At 37.3% G+C, this 17,727-nt stretch overlaps 1 protein-coding gene across 1 annotated transcript; it reads left to right on the top strand.

The window, feature by feature from the left end:
* Positions 1-11,591: 11,591 nt before the first annotated feature.
* On the top strand, positions 11,592-12,542 carry LOC109436904 (olfactory receptor 51H1-like). Its single transcript, XM_019715783.3, has one exon. It carries the CDS (start codon positions 11,592-11,594, stop codon positions 12,540-12,542), a length of 951 nt encoding a protein of 316 aa, XP_019571342.1.
* Positions 12,543-17,727: the final 5,185 nt, after the last annotated feature.

Raw genomic sequence — 17,727 nt, 5'->3', positions numbered from 1 at the left:
CTGATAAACACAGATATTAAGAGTGAATCTCCTTCTTTGTGATAACTATCAAGGAATCTCTCTGCAATGCAAAATCACTCATTCTGTTGACTGTCTTCCACTAGTACTTTATATATACTTTTTATAGTGCTAAAATTTTATTGCTTGATCACATTTCTTTCTCCTAGGATGCTGGCTCTCTGGGAATATAAAACATATGTGTTCATCTTTGCATTTACTCCAGAGATAAGCACAGTTATTGGTACATAATAAAAGCTCTAATGATTTATTTACATTAGATATATTGGTGGATGGATAGATGATACAGGAATGAATAAAGACTAGATGAGCCTGGAAGTTTTGAGAGAAGGATGAGCCAGAGGGAAATAATTTCCCCAGACACCAGGGAACAAAAACAATGTAATCATCCTCTCATTGACTGGGCGAAGAAGGAGGGTTAAGAGAAAAGGAAAAGACTTAAGATCTTCTGCATATCTCAACATTTGCTAGCCACCTTATAGATAATTTTATATAATCCCAGGAAAATTTGATATAGATGTTTCTCCTATTTAAAAGAAAGGAAATTACTATTTTACCTGGCAAGGTAAAATAGTATATTAAAGGTAAAATAGATACAGATTCAAAATTCACAACTAGATTTACCAGCTCCCTAGTCCATTATTCTTCATTAAACCATAGACCATTAGAGAAGTCAGGCTTATGAGAGAAGTTAACAGTGGGACAGTATGATTTCCTTCTTCTAAAATATAAGAATTGTTTATATTCTATTGTACATCTATATGACTTGGAGAAGGAATAGAGATGAGAAATAAGTGAAAGGAGAGCAATGTCCTCATGACTTATTTAGAGAAGAATTTTTGTGAAGTCAGTCCATGTATGTTTTAAAAATACTAATCAAAAATTTTTTTAAATAAAAAAAGTTAAAATATGTGAATATCCACATATGTTTGCATTGTGTGTATCTCTGTGTTAGTGTATGTAGAAAGGAGTTTTGGAATGGAAGAGTAATTAAGAGATAACATGACCATAAAGCAGACAACCATTACGTTCTGTTCTTTGGATCGTATCTCATAAAGAACAAAAAGATGACACTGGATGACGTGAGGGTTGGGAGGACAGGAGACAATGGCTTATTTTACTAGTGGAGAACTTGTTTCCTATGGAATGAAGCCATGTTGACAGCAGAAGGAGCAGAAGGCCTTCTCTCCTTATCTAATGAGCTCATACACTCTGGAACGAGTTGTAGAAAAAAGTTCAGTGCCTCAGTTCATCAAGGTTTTCTCTTCACTGTCCACTAACCAGAAGAATAAGCTACCGCTTTATGTCTTCAGTTCTCCATATGACAGCCCAGGCAGAAGGTAACATCCTCCAAATCATATACAGAAGGCTAAATTAAATGACTTGGATAAGATCAACCCAACTCAATAACTTAGTAACCCAAAGGCCAACATCCTTGCCTTCTAGCATGAATGATGGCATAGACCCATCCTCTTCATTTACCAATCCCCACTTTCTGTTTATTTCTCAAGACTGAAATCTATTTTGGTCACAATCTGGAACCTTCCCTGACAGGTTCAGGGCATGTTAATCTGTAACTTTCCCTCTGCTTCTAAATCTCTGCACCACTTCATGATTTTACCTTTCATTTGACTCTTAATAATGAGGCACATTTGATATTGATAATTTATATATATATAAGCATCATCTTCTTTATCTGCCTGAAGTGTGAGTCTCTTAACAGTATCGCCATGCCTATTTTTCTTCTCTCAGTGTGAGCTACTAAAGTAAGATCTGGAATAATAGAGCTTCAATTAATAATGTTGAGTGATTCTTGAACAATCTTTGCCACAGAAAGAGAGTACTGAATCCTATATCCTTTTCTCTTTCTTCCTCCATTTCCTCATGTCTCCCATCTCCCTATCTCAATTTCTTCCAGGCTCCATACACCTCTCCATTTCTTTATTCTACCTTACTTGCAGCTCCCATCATTTCATCTCTCTTCTCCCTTCCCACCTTCTCCTAGCATTCCTCACTCTTTAATTCCTCTTCTTCCATCCCTTCCCTTATGTACTCATCTTACCTTCTCACATCAATGGGAAACACGATCAACTTCTCTTCAATCCCATCACAGAGCAGGAATTAAACCATCTCCCAAGGGTGGGGGTTTTATAGGCAGCCTAATGAAGTCAGCAGGCAATAGAGAGCTTTTTTCATTAGGGAGTGTACTGATTGGAGCAAGAGTTATGAGACCCATATGAATATGTTCCTCTATGGCAGCTCAGACACATATCCCTGATGCAGCTTCAAACCCTGCTCCTGGGCCTAAGCAAACCCCGTACATCAGAGGCTGTGAGCAGAGCCCTGGCCCTGGGGGCTGACACTAATGGGTATCTTCAAAAACTGCCTGCCTGGGTCAGATGACTACAACCATTCCTCTTCACCTGCCTTAGGCTACAGATCCTCAGCCATGGATAAGGAGAGTGCAGAAAGTCAACCCTCTGTTTCTCTGCTCCAATGTGTATTCTTCCTAACAGTTCTCAATGTTCCCTTGGCCATTCCCATGTCTCTCCTCTAACCCAGGTATTTCTCCTAAGAAGTCATCCTCTTAACAGTCACATCTGCAGCCCAATTCCCCTTCTAAGCATAATTAAACTAGCATCTGATAAATTCAGAATATATGCCAAAAATAGCACTATACCCTTTAAAAACATTGTCAGATTTATTTATTGTCATGCTTATGGGTTAACTATTATTCTCCATTATTTTTCAAATGAGGAAATTAGAACTCAGAGAAGTTTTGAATAACTTTCCCCATCTAAAGTTAGCAAGTTACAGAGCTGATATTGAAGCCCAAGGCTATCTCACTCCAAAGCTCTTCCTTGATCTTAACCAATATTGCTATGCTACCTTCTATGGTCAACTGCTTCCACTCATATACTCAGGAAATACGGTTATAAATCATAGTCCTCAATCTATCCGTCTTACAGATTGCTTGATTCCCAATTGCATACCCACATCTGGTATCAGCCTCATTTGACCAGAATTTACCTCTTCATAGTAGGCAAGAAATAAATAATTCTGACCATATCTAATAATTACTGACTTTTTATTCCTCCTTGAAACATGTTTTCTATCCATGGTCTCACTGTATCTGTATCAGGCACACTGCGCAAAGCTGCCTATCCCAATCAGTATCTGGAGAGATTAAGTAACTCCATAAAGTTACACAAGTAATGTTCAGATTCATATATAAACACCTCCCCTTCCCACTGGTTCCCATCAAGAAAGATGAGTGACTGGAAATTTTGAGTGAGACTTATTAATATCAAATGAGAGAAAGAGATTAAGAAGCATGAAATCAATCTTGATAAAGCATAGAGATGTGACAATTAAGTTCGCGAACTTGCCACTGTGCGCTTACATTGGCAGCACTGTACAAACAGCTTGGTAAGGTTTCATAACTTTGGTATATCAGTGTCTCACTGCTGTGCTTGTGTCAATGTGTGGTGGTACCTTCCTGAGTGGCGTTCATTATTCTTGTTGCATATTTTTGTGTGCCATCAGGAGAATGTCTGAGCTTGAATTTCTTGTTAAACTTGGCAAGAAAGCAGGGACATGTTAATCCAAGTTTATGGGGATAATGCCGTGAGAAAGTAGCAGTGTACAAGTGGATTAAACGTTTTTCTGAGGAGAGAGAACGCATCACTGATGAAGAGAAGTCAGGGCGGACAGAAACAAACAGAACTGATGAAAACATTGCAAAAATTCGTTGAATTGTGCATCAAAATCATCGGCTGACTGTGAGAAGCATGCAAACCAAGTAAACATCAATAGAGAAACAGGAAAATCTTAACTGAAAATCTTGGCATGAGAAAGGTTTGTGCAAAAATGGTCCCGAAGGAGCTCACTGATGAACAAAAGCAAAGGAGAGTTGAAGTTTGCAAAGACCTTTTGGAGAGGCAAGATGATGCTTTGGGCCATGTTATCACTGGTGATGAAACATGGGTGTACCAATACAACCTTCAAACAAAGCATCAAAGTGCAAAATGGAAGTCAGCCAATTATCCACTACCAAAAATATTCTGTCAGTCCAAATCAAGAGTCAAAACGATGTGGCTAAACTTTTTGATATCAGAGGGGGTATTCATTGTGAATTTGTACCAACTGTACAGTTAAGCTAGTTTGCTATTTTGAAGCACTGAAAAGGCTGTGTGAAAAGGATGAAAATGACCTGAACTTTTCACCAACAATTCATGGCTCTTGCATCACAACAATGCACCAGTTCACATGGCACTGTCAGTGAGGGAGTTTTTAGCCAGTAAACAAATAACTGTATTGGAACACCATACCTACTCACCCAATCTGGTCCCCAGTGTCTTCTTTTGTTACCCCAAGGTAAAAGAAATATTGAAAGGAAGACATTTTGATGGCATTCAAGACATCAAGGGTAATACGACAACAGTTATGATGGCCATTCCAGAAAAAGAGTTCCAAAATTGCTTCGAAGGCATGACTAGACACTGGGATGGGTGTGTAGCTTCCCAAGGGGAGTACTTCGAAAGTGAGTTTAGTGATAGTCAGCAATGAAATATGTAGTACTTTTACTAGGATGAGTTCATGAACTTAATTGTCAAAACTACTTAGTGCAGTTTTTCACTAGTTCATTAATTCAAAAAATGCATATTGAGTGCCCCCATATATTCAGCACTACATTGAATACTTGGGATAGACTGAAATAAAATGAAAAGTGTCCCTGTTGTTGTGAAGTATATAAAGCCTTTTGGACTGAAGTGAGGTTGAAACTGAAATCTAAACTATATGTAGAGTTGCTTAGGCTTCTAGCTCACTGAATGCACCATGATTTCATACTCTTCACATGCTATTTTCTTTTTAATATTCGTCTCTCCTGATTCCAACTGTGGAACATACACATCTCATTTTTATTTTTAAAAAATACTCAAAGCACATATAAATAAACTCAAAAGGCAAAAATAAATAAATATGCTGTGATTGCCATTGAATACTAGCAAATGCCAGCATTTACGCTATTTTGATTATAATAGAGCAAAAAAATCTGAGAATTTTTCTTGAAAAAGTTTTAAACAATAGCAGAGCATACAATGAAATACTACTCAGCAATAAAAAGGAATAAACTACTAATACACACAAGATGGGTGAATCTGAAATGCCTTATGCTAAGAAACCAGACATGGAAGACTATATACTGTAGGGTTCCATGACACCCTGGAAAAAGAGGAATTATAGTCATAGACAACAAATCAGTATTTTCCAGGGATTGGGTATGGATAGAGGGACTGACTACAACGAGGCAGCATGAGGGAATTTGGGGGAATAATATAGTACTTCTGTATCTTGGTGTCAGCAGTGGTTACATGACTCTATGTGTTTGTCAAAACTTATAGAACTATATACCAAAAATAGTAAATTTTATTGTATCTAAGTGTTGAAAAATTTTTTATATACCATTTTGAGGAAGCTAAAGTTCCTACTTAATTAAGCTATCTAAGATAGATTCTGGCTTTCATCAAAACTATTATGCAATGGCATGTCATAACCCATTAGATTTTCTGTTCAATAGAGTAGCTATGAGCTACATGTGACTATTTAAATTTACATTTCAATTAATTAAAATTTTTAAATTCAGTTCCTCAGTTACACTAGCAAAGTTTCAAGTGCTCAATAGGCATGTGTGGCTAGTGGTTACTATATTAAACAACAGAGATTCAGGACATTCCATCACTGCAGGAATTTCTACTGGACAGTGCTGCATTTGATACTCTTCACTGATTTGATTGCATTTGCACAGAAGTAGTAGACACCATTAAGGGCCAATCCTGCCCCCACAGAATATTCAGACAATCTGCTGCCAAATCTGCTTGGTCCTAACACTGCAAACAACAGGATTGAGCACAGGAGGGAAGAACAGGCAGATATTGACCTCAACTGTGTGTACTACTGGTGACAAATACCTTCCAACGTGATGGATCAGGGTTATGCCTTTACGAGGCACACAGAAGAGCAGCACTGCACAGATATGAGGGAGGCAGGTGTTGAGAGCTTTGTGTCTCTCTTCCCAAGAAACAATGCCCAATACTGCCTGGAGGATTAGGCAGGATTAGACACCAAAAGGATCAGGCATCTAGTACAGTAATGAAGATGACAGCCAGCAGGCCACAGATGCTATTGACATGGGTGTCAGCACAGGCAAGACTCCTGACATGTTGATCGAGGCAGTATGCATGGGAGAGGATGCTGGAGTGGCAGAAAGGTAACCTTCTGATGAGGAAAGTCACAGCCACCACACTCCTCAACAGAATTGTTGCTCCAGGGTTGCTGATGACGCCATGAGTGAGAACGGTAGCATAGTGAAATGGAAGTGAATAGCCACAAAGCAAAGGCCATGGCCACCAAAACATCTGACTTTGTTCCCCCAAAGGTGTGGATAAAAGCCATCTGAGTGATGCTGGCATCAAGGGTTACTGAGCACCAGATGAACCAGTGTGCACTGATCACGGTGGACATGGAAGTTAGTGCTGAGGTCAGAGGCAGCTAGTATAACCAGAAGATAAGTCTCCATGGGCTCATGGAGACTGCTCAACTTTGATAACAGAGCGATGATTACATTACCCAGGAATGTGGTACTCTAAAGGACACAGAGAGGCAAGGCTACCAGAAGTCCCTCTCTGGCATTCCTGAAGTCTCAGTCAGATAAAGGTCTGGTGGTTATCAGTAGCACGATGGATTCTGTAAAACAAAAACAATCTTTTTCTTCCTCTCTGCTTATGGTTAACTTCAATAAATCACACTAACCATACCACAATCTACCCAGTTGCCCAAAACAAAACTCCAGATCTTTCTTTTCCTCTTCCTTATATATAATCCATTACCAAGGCCTATTGAGTCCAAACCAAAATATGTTCCACGTACTTCAAATTCCTTTCATCTTCACGCCTACCATGTTTGCAAAGTTACCATGACCTCTTAGACTACAACAATGGTCTAGGGCTCTCATTTCGCATGTAAAGTATAAAATAGTTCCTGCCTTACTACTGATTTTTCAATTGCTATTTTATTTACTTATCTATCTTATTGTATTGTGGTATAATTTAAAAATCATAGAATTTATCCATTTTAAGCACACAATTTGAAGAGGTTTAGTAAATGTATATAATTGTGAAATGATTACCCCAAATGGGTTTTAAAACTCCCATCACCTTAAATGATTTCCTGATGGTAGTCTGAGGTCAGCCCTGGGCCTGTCTCTGACCCCAGGAAACCATGAATATGATTTCTATTTTTATAGTTTGCATTTACTAGAAATTTCATACAAATGGAATCATACAATAAATTGCCTTTGTGTCTGGCTTCTCTCATTTAATATAATGTTTTGAGTTTTATTCATATTGCTGGATGTATTCATGTTTATTCCTTTTCCTTGCTGAGTAGTATGGCATTATATGGATAAAACATATTTATTTATCCATGCACTAGTTGATATACACTTGGATTGTTTATAGCATTTAACTATTATGAATAATGCCGCCACAAATGTTTGTATATAATCTGTGTGTGAACATGTTTGAGCAAGTATCTGGGAGAGGAATTACTGGGCAGTATAATAGGTGTTTATCTAATTTTAGGGAAAACGTCAACCTATTTACCAATGTAGCTGAACCACTTTACACTCACATCACCAATTGCTCCACATTCTTGACAACACATGGTATTGTTTAGATATTTTCACAAAGTCTTATTAAAAATATGCAGAAACATTTATTATAAAGCACCAGCTCTTAATGTTTATGGTTCAGGTAGTCTCTTATAGGTTATAATACACACTGTGGAAAAAATGAGTTTAGAAATTGAAAATAAATAGATAATCTTCTGTCATAATTCTCTATCATGCGTGGAAAAGAAAGTATCATCATAAGAATTGTTTATATCTGGCTTTCGTTCTCTGCTGTTATAATGTAACTATATCTATGAAGGAAAATAAATGAGACCCAAAGGGTCATGAAAAGGTGATAAGAGGGTCTGTGGGCAATTTAAGGACTAACCACACAAAGGCTCATACTGAGGTGCCAACTGTTTCTGTAATTTTAAGTATTACTTCATTGATGAAAAAATATTACAGAAAAATACATTGAAACAAATGAAAGTAATTATATTCAATAGATTGAAATAACAACCCAAGAAACCAAACAAGTCCAACAAATTTAAAGAACTTTGTCTTCTGTTTTACTGATAGAGCATCCAGGCAATCCAAAAAGAACATTAGACCCCAACTCTATTTCAGGATAAATCACAACACTATGTCGTCATTGAGACTGAGACTAAAATAGATCTTTCTGTCTTCTTCAAACTTTGTTGACAAGATGCCAAAGGGAAAGTAGGATGGTCGGGGTGGGTAAAGGAGGGTAAAGAGGGTAAAATATATAGTGATGGAAGGAGACTTGAGATTGGGTGTTGAACGCAATGCAATATACAGATAAAGTATTGTAGAATTGTACACTTGAAAAAAAAAAGAATTGTACACTTGAAATCTATATAATACTATTAACCAATGTCATCTCAATAAATTTAATTTTAAAAAAAGAGAATTCAAAATGAAAAATTTTAAATGTGTTGGCAGAAGAAAGGGCAGTTAACAGATGAAGAAAGAGTTTGGAGTTCTTAGGGAAATCAGGATAGAGTACTCTTGGTGGCATTACATAACATGCCTCAAGGGATTTTTCGAATGCAGTTACGAAGTTATTGTAAAATCATGATGGCTCCAGATGCCACCGGGGGTTTCAGAAGTCTTCTTAAGTGCTCTGTTTGCTAGTTTTAGGGAAAGGAAGAAGCCAAATGAATTCTGAACTGGAACACAGAGGTTGATACAGGTATACATTAATCTTAAAATCTTTGTACATGCTCTCCACGTAGCAAGCCCTGTGCTGGATTATTTATGAACACTATTTCATTAAATCCTCATAGACGTTCTAGTGGGAGAAATGATAAGGACAGATGAGAAGAGTCTATAGAGTGTTACGGGGTGGGAGGAAGCAAAGAAAAGATGGAAAAAAAGTAAAATGTAGACGTTGCTATTTAGAATAAAAGAAGATATACCATGGGGGGGGGATCTGGTGCATAGAGAAGAATGAAATTAAGATTGGATGGAATAGTAAATGTGAATTAAAATGGGAACTAGAGAAAAGAGGGGGCTGAAAATTTAGGGAGAATGGCAAAGAGAAGGAAGATGGAGAATAGACAAAGGAATGAGAGAAAAAAAGGAGAAGATGGGGTAAAACCATTTGCATGTATAGAATGAAAAGCAATGAGAAAGAAGGAAAAAACAAAAATCAACAATTTCCATAGAAAAACAGTGCTTCAGCAGGCCCTGGGGACTCATTCAGAGAATATCAAAGATTTTTCAAGTCTTTCCAAAAAAAACATGTAGTAAGGATGAGCCAATTGAGTCTTCCCAAGTGAAAGCCATCTGAATTGCTTGAGACGAGGGATTGGCAATGAAGGGCTCTCACTTGGCATGTAAAGTATAAAAAAGCTCCTTTCTCAAAGTGAGCCAAAGGGTTAGACAGCCACCACGGCATGCTTTGTTTCGATCTGAGCATTGTGATTTGCTGGGAGAGAGGCCTGAATTCTGTTTGCTACACACAACATGACCTTTGTAAGTGGACTACGCTATCTTTCATGGATTCCTCTTGTCTAAGAGATCAGAATCTGCAAAATAACTATTGGCAGTGTTGCCTCCCAAACAGAAAATTCTATCTCACAGCAGAGAAAAAGGAGGCGAACAAGCAGCGAAGCCCACCTGGTCTTGTGCACCGACCACACCCCTATCCTTCCCACCTGGACTCAAAGTTCCCAAAACGTCTTTAGAGATTTTTCTTCCTCCTTTCTCCAAAGAAGGTGCCTAGGTGAGGACAAAAAAGACACCATGCTACCTCTCAAAGACTCCTCATTTAAGTTTTTGTTTTCCTTTTTTATGTTGGGGCCCTATTAGAAAAACAGATTTTTCTCTTGGTTAATGATTTTCAACCCACATGCAAAAGATCAGAGAGGAGTTTGAGGGCTTGCAATACTTCTAGAAAAAAGAATGACATTTGATCATCCATATTCATTCATTCATTGTTTCATTCCTTCATTCAACACATACAGAAAAGCTAATATACACTTAACATATGGTCTATTAGGTGATGAACGGATAAATATTCCTTTCTTTTTAGGCAGTTAAACTTCTAGTAGGAGAGACAGATATGAAACAACCACTCTATGCGATGGTTAACTGTATTTACTTATAAGAAGAAAAAGCCCAGAATGTAAAAACAGCTTACTGAGGAGTCTTAAAGGATGATGAGAGCTGGAAAAGGCTTACTTGGGAAGGACAGACAGGCTTTGATCAGGCAAAGAGGAACTCTACAGGAGGTGGAGAAAGGCATAAAGAACAGGGAAGAACATATGTGGAAACCCTACATCAGGAAGTATCTTAGTGAGATGCAAGAACTTAAGTACTGCAAATTTGGCTGGATTGAAGAGACCAAAGGGGAGAGAAATGGTGTGAGTTGGTGATAAGGGCTGAATCATGCCTTACCCTGCTGGCTAAGATAAGCGCTTGGGACTCTGTTCTAAGTACAACAGAAGCCCTTAAAGGAGCTTTTGCATGTGATGAATAAATCATATTCCAATTTTTAAAAGTTTAGTTTAACTACAGAATGAAGAATTATTGGAAGGGGGACACTGGTGGATAGAGGACCGTTAGTTAGGGAGTCTGCAAGGAATGGGCTGTACTGTTGATTGGCTATACAAAAGAAAGAAAGGAAATAATTATTTCATATGTTTTGGAGGCCAGTTTGAAAGGGGTCAAATGTTGGTTTGATGACAGAAGAGGTTTCAAGAAGTGCTGCAAGTTTCTGGTGAGTTAGGAGACTCTCAAAATAAAAATCTGGTGAGTGGCTTCTCTTATGTGTGGTTGTTCTGAGCCAATAACTTTTATTCTCAGTTCCTTGCTATTTTTAAATGAGGTTATGGAAAATTATACATTTTTAAAATTTGTGAAGATTAAATATTAATTTGAACAGTTTTATCCACTAATGTGTCTATTTACAAATGGAGGCCATTATAAATACAGTGAAATAGATATCTAGACATGAGGAAGAATATACATACACACATATGTGTGTGTGTGTGTGTGTGTGCGTGTGTGTATGAGAATGTACATATATATATATATATATATATATATATATATATATATATACACACACACACACGTGGGTTTGTGAAGACAGTGGAATGTGTGTAGATGAGTGTGTACGGTAATGTGAGTTTAGCGTTTTTTTATTATTTAGCAAAATGTTCTATGCTATTAAGTCCGTGGGTGTTTCTGCTTCTTTTCTGCCAGACCGAACAAATTAAATTCAAGGGAAGGGAGGTTTTAACACCATTCTTGCCTCTGCTGTTCCATTTATAATTTTAAAAGCCATTTACCTGTCTTATATGAAAATATGTTTTCAATTTAGGAGCTATGAGCTAGATGGGAGAGTCCAGCCTCACCCGATAGTGAGAACATCATGATGAATTCTAACGCATCGCATGCCAACCACCATAGTTTCATTTTAACAGGTATCCCAGGGATGCCAGATAAAAATCCTTGGATGGCCTTCCCCCTGGGATTTCTCTACACACTAACTCTCCTAGGAAATGGTACCATCCTAGCTGTCATCAAGGTAGATGAGAGTCTCCATGAGCCTATGTACTACTTCCTCTCTATCTTGGCTCTGACTGATGTTAGTCTCTCCATGTCTACCTTGCCCTCCATGCTCAGCATCTTCTGGTTTAATGCCCCTGAGATTCCCTTCAATGCATGCATCACACAGATGTTCTTCATCCATGGATTTGGAGTGGTAGAATCAGGAGTATTAGTGTCTATGGCCTTCGACAGATTTGTGGCCATCCGAGACCCACTACACTATGCTTCCATCCTCACCCACAGTATCATTGGCAAGATCGGAATAGCTGTCCTCACCCGGGCAGTCTGTGTCGTCTTCCCCGTGCCCTTCCTTATAAAGCGGCTGCCCTTTTGCCGATCCAACATCTTGTCTCATTCATACTGTCTCCACCAAGATGCAATGCGGCTAGCCTGTGCCAGCACCCGCATCAACAGCCTCTACGGCCTCATCATAGTCATCTTCACATTGGGGCTGGATGCCCTCGTCATTCTCTTTTCTTACGTGCTCATCCTGAAGACTGTGCTGGGCATTGCTTCCAGAGCTGAAAGGCTCAAAGCCCTCAACACCTGTCTCTCTCACATCTGTGCTGTGCTCCTCTTCTACGTTCCTCTCATTGGCGTCACTATGATCCACAGATTTGGGAAGCATTTATCACCAGTAGTGCACATGCTCATGGCCAATATATATCTGTTACTCCCCCCTGTTCTGAACCCCCTTGTCTACAGTGTGAAGACCAAGCAGATACGAAGGCGGATCATCCGCGTGTTCCAGAGGAGAAAGAACAGAACCTAGGGAAATGGAATTAAATGTTAAGATGTAGAATAAGTAGCCTTTTCAGCAGTTACAATGCAGTCAAATTATACACACCTGGTAAAATGCAAGGGTAGGTAAGGCTTGTGAGTAAAGATATAACACAGGTCATTCTTGGTCCACATATACTCCATTTGGGGATGTATATAATTTGATGTCTAGTGTCACATACAAAACCTGATTTAATTGATATCATAATTGTTCTTCTTTAAAACTGGAGATGAGCATCAGTGATGATATAAATTATTACCTGTTAATCCAGATAACACTTATGAGTGTTTATTCATATACTGTTAAGTAATATATTTTCGTTAACTATCAATTAAATAATAATTACAATAAGAATTGTTGAAGCCCTATAGCACTGCTGAAGGGCTGGGTTTCTGAGATAACACTTTTTTTTAATAGAGCAAAGTAAACTGCTACAGAATCAAATAGCATTTATTTTTCTTTCAGTGTTTATTGGGTAAAGAGCACCTATGATAAAATTAAAACAGACATATCTGTGGTTGCTTGATTTATACCTTTTCTTTTAAGGGATATCACTTCTTTATGGATTTATAACAGTTCTAGTTTTCTGCCGCATACTTAATAGAATAATAGTTGTTCTGCCTTTACTCTTTTGACCCAGCATAAAGTCTATTTTGCTGTGTACTAGAGAATCCAGCAAAAAACTTGACCAAGTAAAATTACGGCTTTGTATGAGGACAAATGAAAACGTTCAGCACTGGGAAGAACCTCAAGAAAGCAGTGTTCACATGTGTGGGGATGAGTATATCAAAAGTAAAGTGCCTTTGCGGTGATGCTAATACTTGCTTTAAGTATTTTTTGTTAATCCTTAAACAATCAAGTTGCTAGGGGGGTTATTTACTGATTCAATAAATATACATTTAACACTAATGAAATGCCAGTCATGATGCTGGACCCTGGAGATACAGAGAAAAATGCACCAGTTTTCTGCTCAATCCCTTGCATATTTCTCTGTAAGGAAAGACATACAAATTACAAGTTGAGTAGGTATCACATGACAATGTCATATTTAATTTGGTAATACTAACTAATAATGCTAGTTGCCTTTATATATTATCTCAATTAATTCTCCCAACAATCTTTGAGAACGGGTGTTATCAACATTTTACACATGGCAAAATTAGATTTAGAGCAGTTCAGTAAATTCCTCAAAGCCATACAGTTTCTAAGTGGCAGAACTAAATTCAAATTTAGATCTGTTGAAATTATAAAACCTGTGAATTGAGACTCATGTCTCTACCTAGGGTTTTCTAGACTTATAAGTAAATTCCAGGGAGAGGGAAGGAACCAGTGATTCTCAGATAGAGATGCATGAGTGAGAAGTTGGTAATCAATATTGTGAAATCCCTAAGTAAGAGGTTCAGTTTGCCAGAATAAAACTAGACAGAGAGGCAGATTAAGACTAAATCTTCAAGACTGACACAAAATTTACATTTTCAATGGAAATTGCTTGAATATTGTTGATTTGTGCAGAATGAAAATATTAGCCAAGGCCTCAATATTGATGTTATCTAAATGGAAAACATGACTCTGAAACAGGACATATTATAATTAGTTAGCCTGCAAGGAGAAAATAACAGAACTTTTATTTGTATTTAAGTTTATTTCATCCTTCAAAAATGCTTATTTTCCTTAATGTGTTGTTATATACATAAGATAGTAGTATTGTAATGTCTGTATACAATTTTTGAATGAATAAGAATAAAATATAAATATATTAGAGTGTGCTTTTTTTCCTTATACAGATGCATAACCAAATATTTGAAAACTACAATAGACTATATCTAAAAGCCAGCCACCACAGAATATATTTATAGTATTCAAAAACTGTGATAGCAGAAGCAATTAGCTGGAAGTACCCTTTAAATGTCATTTTTTTTCATTCTCTGATGGGACCATGAGGTGACAAAATCAAAAATCTAAATTCTTTACCAGCAATGTACATACATACTCCATATCCTCAACTTTGCAATTCTTTCTCTACCATATTTGTCTCCCTTGCTATATGAAAGCTATGTTTTCCATGGCTCATATCTACTTCTAATGAACGAATCAAATATTTCCCCTCAAATCTCCTTCAGCTTGATTTATTCAGACAAATTACAAATATTTAGAGTCTTTTGCTTGTTAATCTCGGAGCTAGAGTAATGACGTGGTTCCAAATTGTGGCTGTGCCTACTTAACTTGTATGTGAACTTGATCAAGTAACATAAACCCTTTGTGCCTCAATGTGTTTTTTCAAATGAGAACCATAATTAATAATAATAATAATAATAATGATAATAATACCAGCTGATATTTATTAAATGCTTATTATTTCAAGGCCCTGGGCTAAGTCTTACATGTATTAACTCTTTTAATCTCTGTAACTTTACAGAATGAGCAATACTACCCAGATTTTGTAGATTAGGACAATTAGCATTAAATAAATTATGTATCTTGCCCAGATCACACAGGTAATAAGTCACACAACCAGAATTTAAACCCAGGGGTGAAGGACACTGAAGCCCTTGCTCTTAATATATTCACTCATAGAGTTAATTCTAGAAGTAATGACACCATGTCTAAAATACCACTTATTTGGGTTATTATTTAGTAGATGGTATTGTTACCAAACTCAGGTTCGGTTGCTTGGCTCATGAGCCAACGATCAAGAAACAAGAGTTGGTGGAAAGAAAAGTAGGTTTATTCAAAATGCCAGCAACATTCAAGGAAGATAGCGGACTGTTGTCTCAGAGACCACCTTCCCCCTTCCTAGAACACTCAGAGGGTTCTATAGTTACACAAGAAGAAGCAGAACACAGGAAAGGGGGAGTTAGTCATGCTGCTCTCCTAGGGTCCAGTTTGTTCTGCCATGGTTATCTCGAACCCGGTCTTAGGGGTGATTCATATGTCATCCTACAGAAAAATCACAGTCCAGAACTGCAGCCTGATTGTTGGTGTCCAGATGGCTGAAGGCTGATTCAATTTCTTGCAAGTTGCTGTTCTGCTGATTAACAAGTTAGGCCTTGGGAAAGCAGAGCAATTAAATCGGGCAGTGAGGGAGAGAAACAAAGAGGAGGGGAGGAAAAAGCCACAAATGAAAGCAAATCAAACTGTAATTCAGTAAAGCAAACTAGATTGCTAAATCCCGAAAAGTATACCATCACCCTTACAGTACTGCAGCTATCACTACCACTGCCGATACTGCTGTTGCTGTGGCCATCACCACCTTCATCTTTAAAGGAGAAAGTGAAGGTGATGGAAAGGGACATAGGGAAACCCACAAACTCCTTCACCAGACACTGTTTCTGCTTTTATGTACTGAAGGCACCAAAGATAAAGACAATGGCTATGAAGAGCATTTCTATTTGTCTCCAAACCATAGAGTATGATTTAGAATTTTTTTGGCATAGATTAAATGTCAAGCATCACATATGGGTGAAAACACCCAAGAACTGAAACTCATTAGAGACTTGTTCATCCCTTGAGGATACTGGTCACTTTATGCTGCATCTAAGGACTTTTCCCTCAAGTCAAAAGAACAGCTTGAGTCCTAGCCTCTTAATCACAGGACTAGCTCTGGGTTGCACTCCCTGCTCCAAATTCAGGACTGCGATCATGTTGGCTAACTCTTAACAAGTGCCTCCAGGAGTGATAGAGCGCAACTCTCCCTGCATAATCCAGAACATTTAAATGCAATTTTATATTTTATGATTCTGTTAAATGTCTGCAATATGCTTTTGTTTCTTATAGAATTAAAAAATAAAGCTTATTTTTTATGAAACTATCTAAGATTAATTCAGTAAGGTCTCTTGAACCTGAAAGCAATATTAAAATGGAAATAATAATTTCTTGCATGCAAACTCTTACTGAATTAATCTTAACCAACCTAGGGTCTGTGCTAATAAACTTCTGAACTTGATACTCATTTGAGTAATAGATAATAACACTCACCACTCAAGTCATAAAGAATTTTTTGTCATAGATTTATAACAATCAAACAGTAAATTAGAAAATGTCATTTGGACCATGTAAAGGGATACTAATAGTTCAGTGTATACATGTGCCTTTGTCCGTTCTATTTCCTATATGTAGTTTGCCTTCAAACAAAATCCATAATGATTCTTTAAGCTTTATTATGAGTGTTTTCCCCACTTGGCCTAACCCATTTATCTAACTCCCATGACATAGATGGTGTCCAACAATCTCCAGGAAATCAGCCTGCCTGAGCCTTGGCCAACAAGTGAGCGGCTCTGTGACTTGTATCTTCATATGGAAACAGTACATAACAACCTCCCTCACAGGGATGCTATAATTATCAAATAAGATAACATGTAGAAGGCTCTGGCACTATTTCTTTTACTTAATGGCCAGTCTATAAATATAAGTTCTCTTATTCTCTTACATTTGATATTTTTAAACACTTCTTATAGGTTCACAGCATTTCAAAGTTTACAAATAATTGTATTTATATGATTAAATTTAATTTTGTAACAATATCAGATGCCAAGTGATATCATTTCCATTTTTAAAATTAAAAATTGCAGTTATGAGAAGGTAAGAATCACACATGAAAGACCTTAATTTTTGATCCCAAATTATGCAACACAGTTGGTCCCCACTCAATTGTATACGTTTATATTCTTAATCCTGAAATGTGGTCAGTTTTTCTGATTCATATCTTATTTAATAATGTATTATCCCCAGGTGTTCTCTTATTATTTAATAAATATAGTTCATTTTTTTTTCCCTATTAAGCCAGTGGAGGCCATTCCTAACTCTCGAGATAGAATGTTAAATTAATTTAATGAGCTTTAATTTAAAAAGCATAAAATTAATGGACTATTTCTGTCCAAAAGCATTATTACAAAATGGAATTAGTAATATTCCCTTCCTTCAGCTGTTATATGCCAACTCATAAAAGCAGGGATACAGGACAGTACATTGAACGGTTCCCATCGATTGTCACTCTTTCTGTACTGGGCAAAAGACTGGCACAGGAAAAGGAAATTACGCTCTGAGAACAGGCAAATCTATCTTTGCTCAATTCAAATCACACAGAAATGTGAAAAAAATATATATATAAGTCTTTATTTTTCATAGTCATAATTGAGCTTTTACAGAATAGATTCTTTCTCTCTCAAACGTGCAGACC

Source organism: Rhinolophus sinicus, chromosome 14 (assembly GCF_057876585.1).
Source record: "Rhinolophus sinicus isolate RSI-liver-muscle chromosome 14, RSI-T2T, whole genome shotgun sequence".
NCBI classification, from domain to species: Eukaryota; Metazoa; Chordata; class Mammalia; order Chiroptera; family Rhinolophidae; genus Rhinolophus; species Rhinolophus sinicus.
Note: the sequence above shows the minus strand (reverse complement) of the source record. Positions and strands in the feature narration are given on the sequence as shown.

Coding starts and splice junctions, on each gene's coding strand:
- LOC109436904 (XM_019715783.3), top strand. CDS start 11,592: ATGATGAATTCTAACGCATCGCATGCCAACCACCATAGTTTCATTTTA.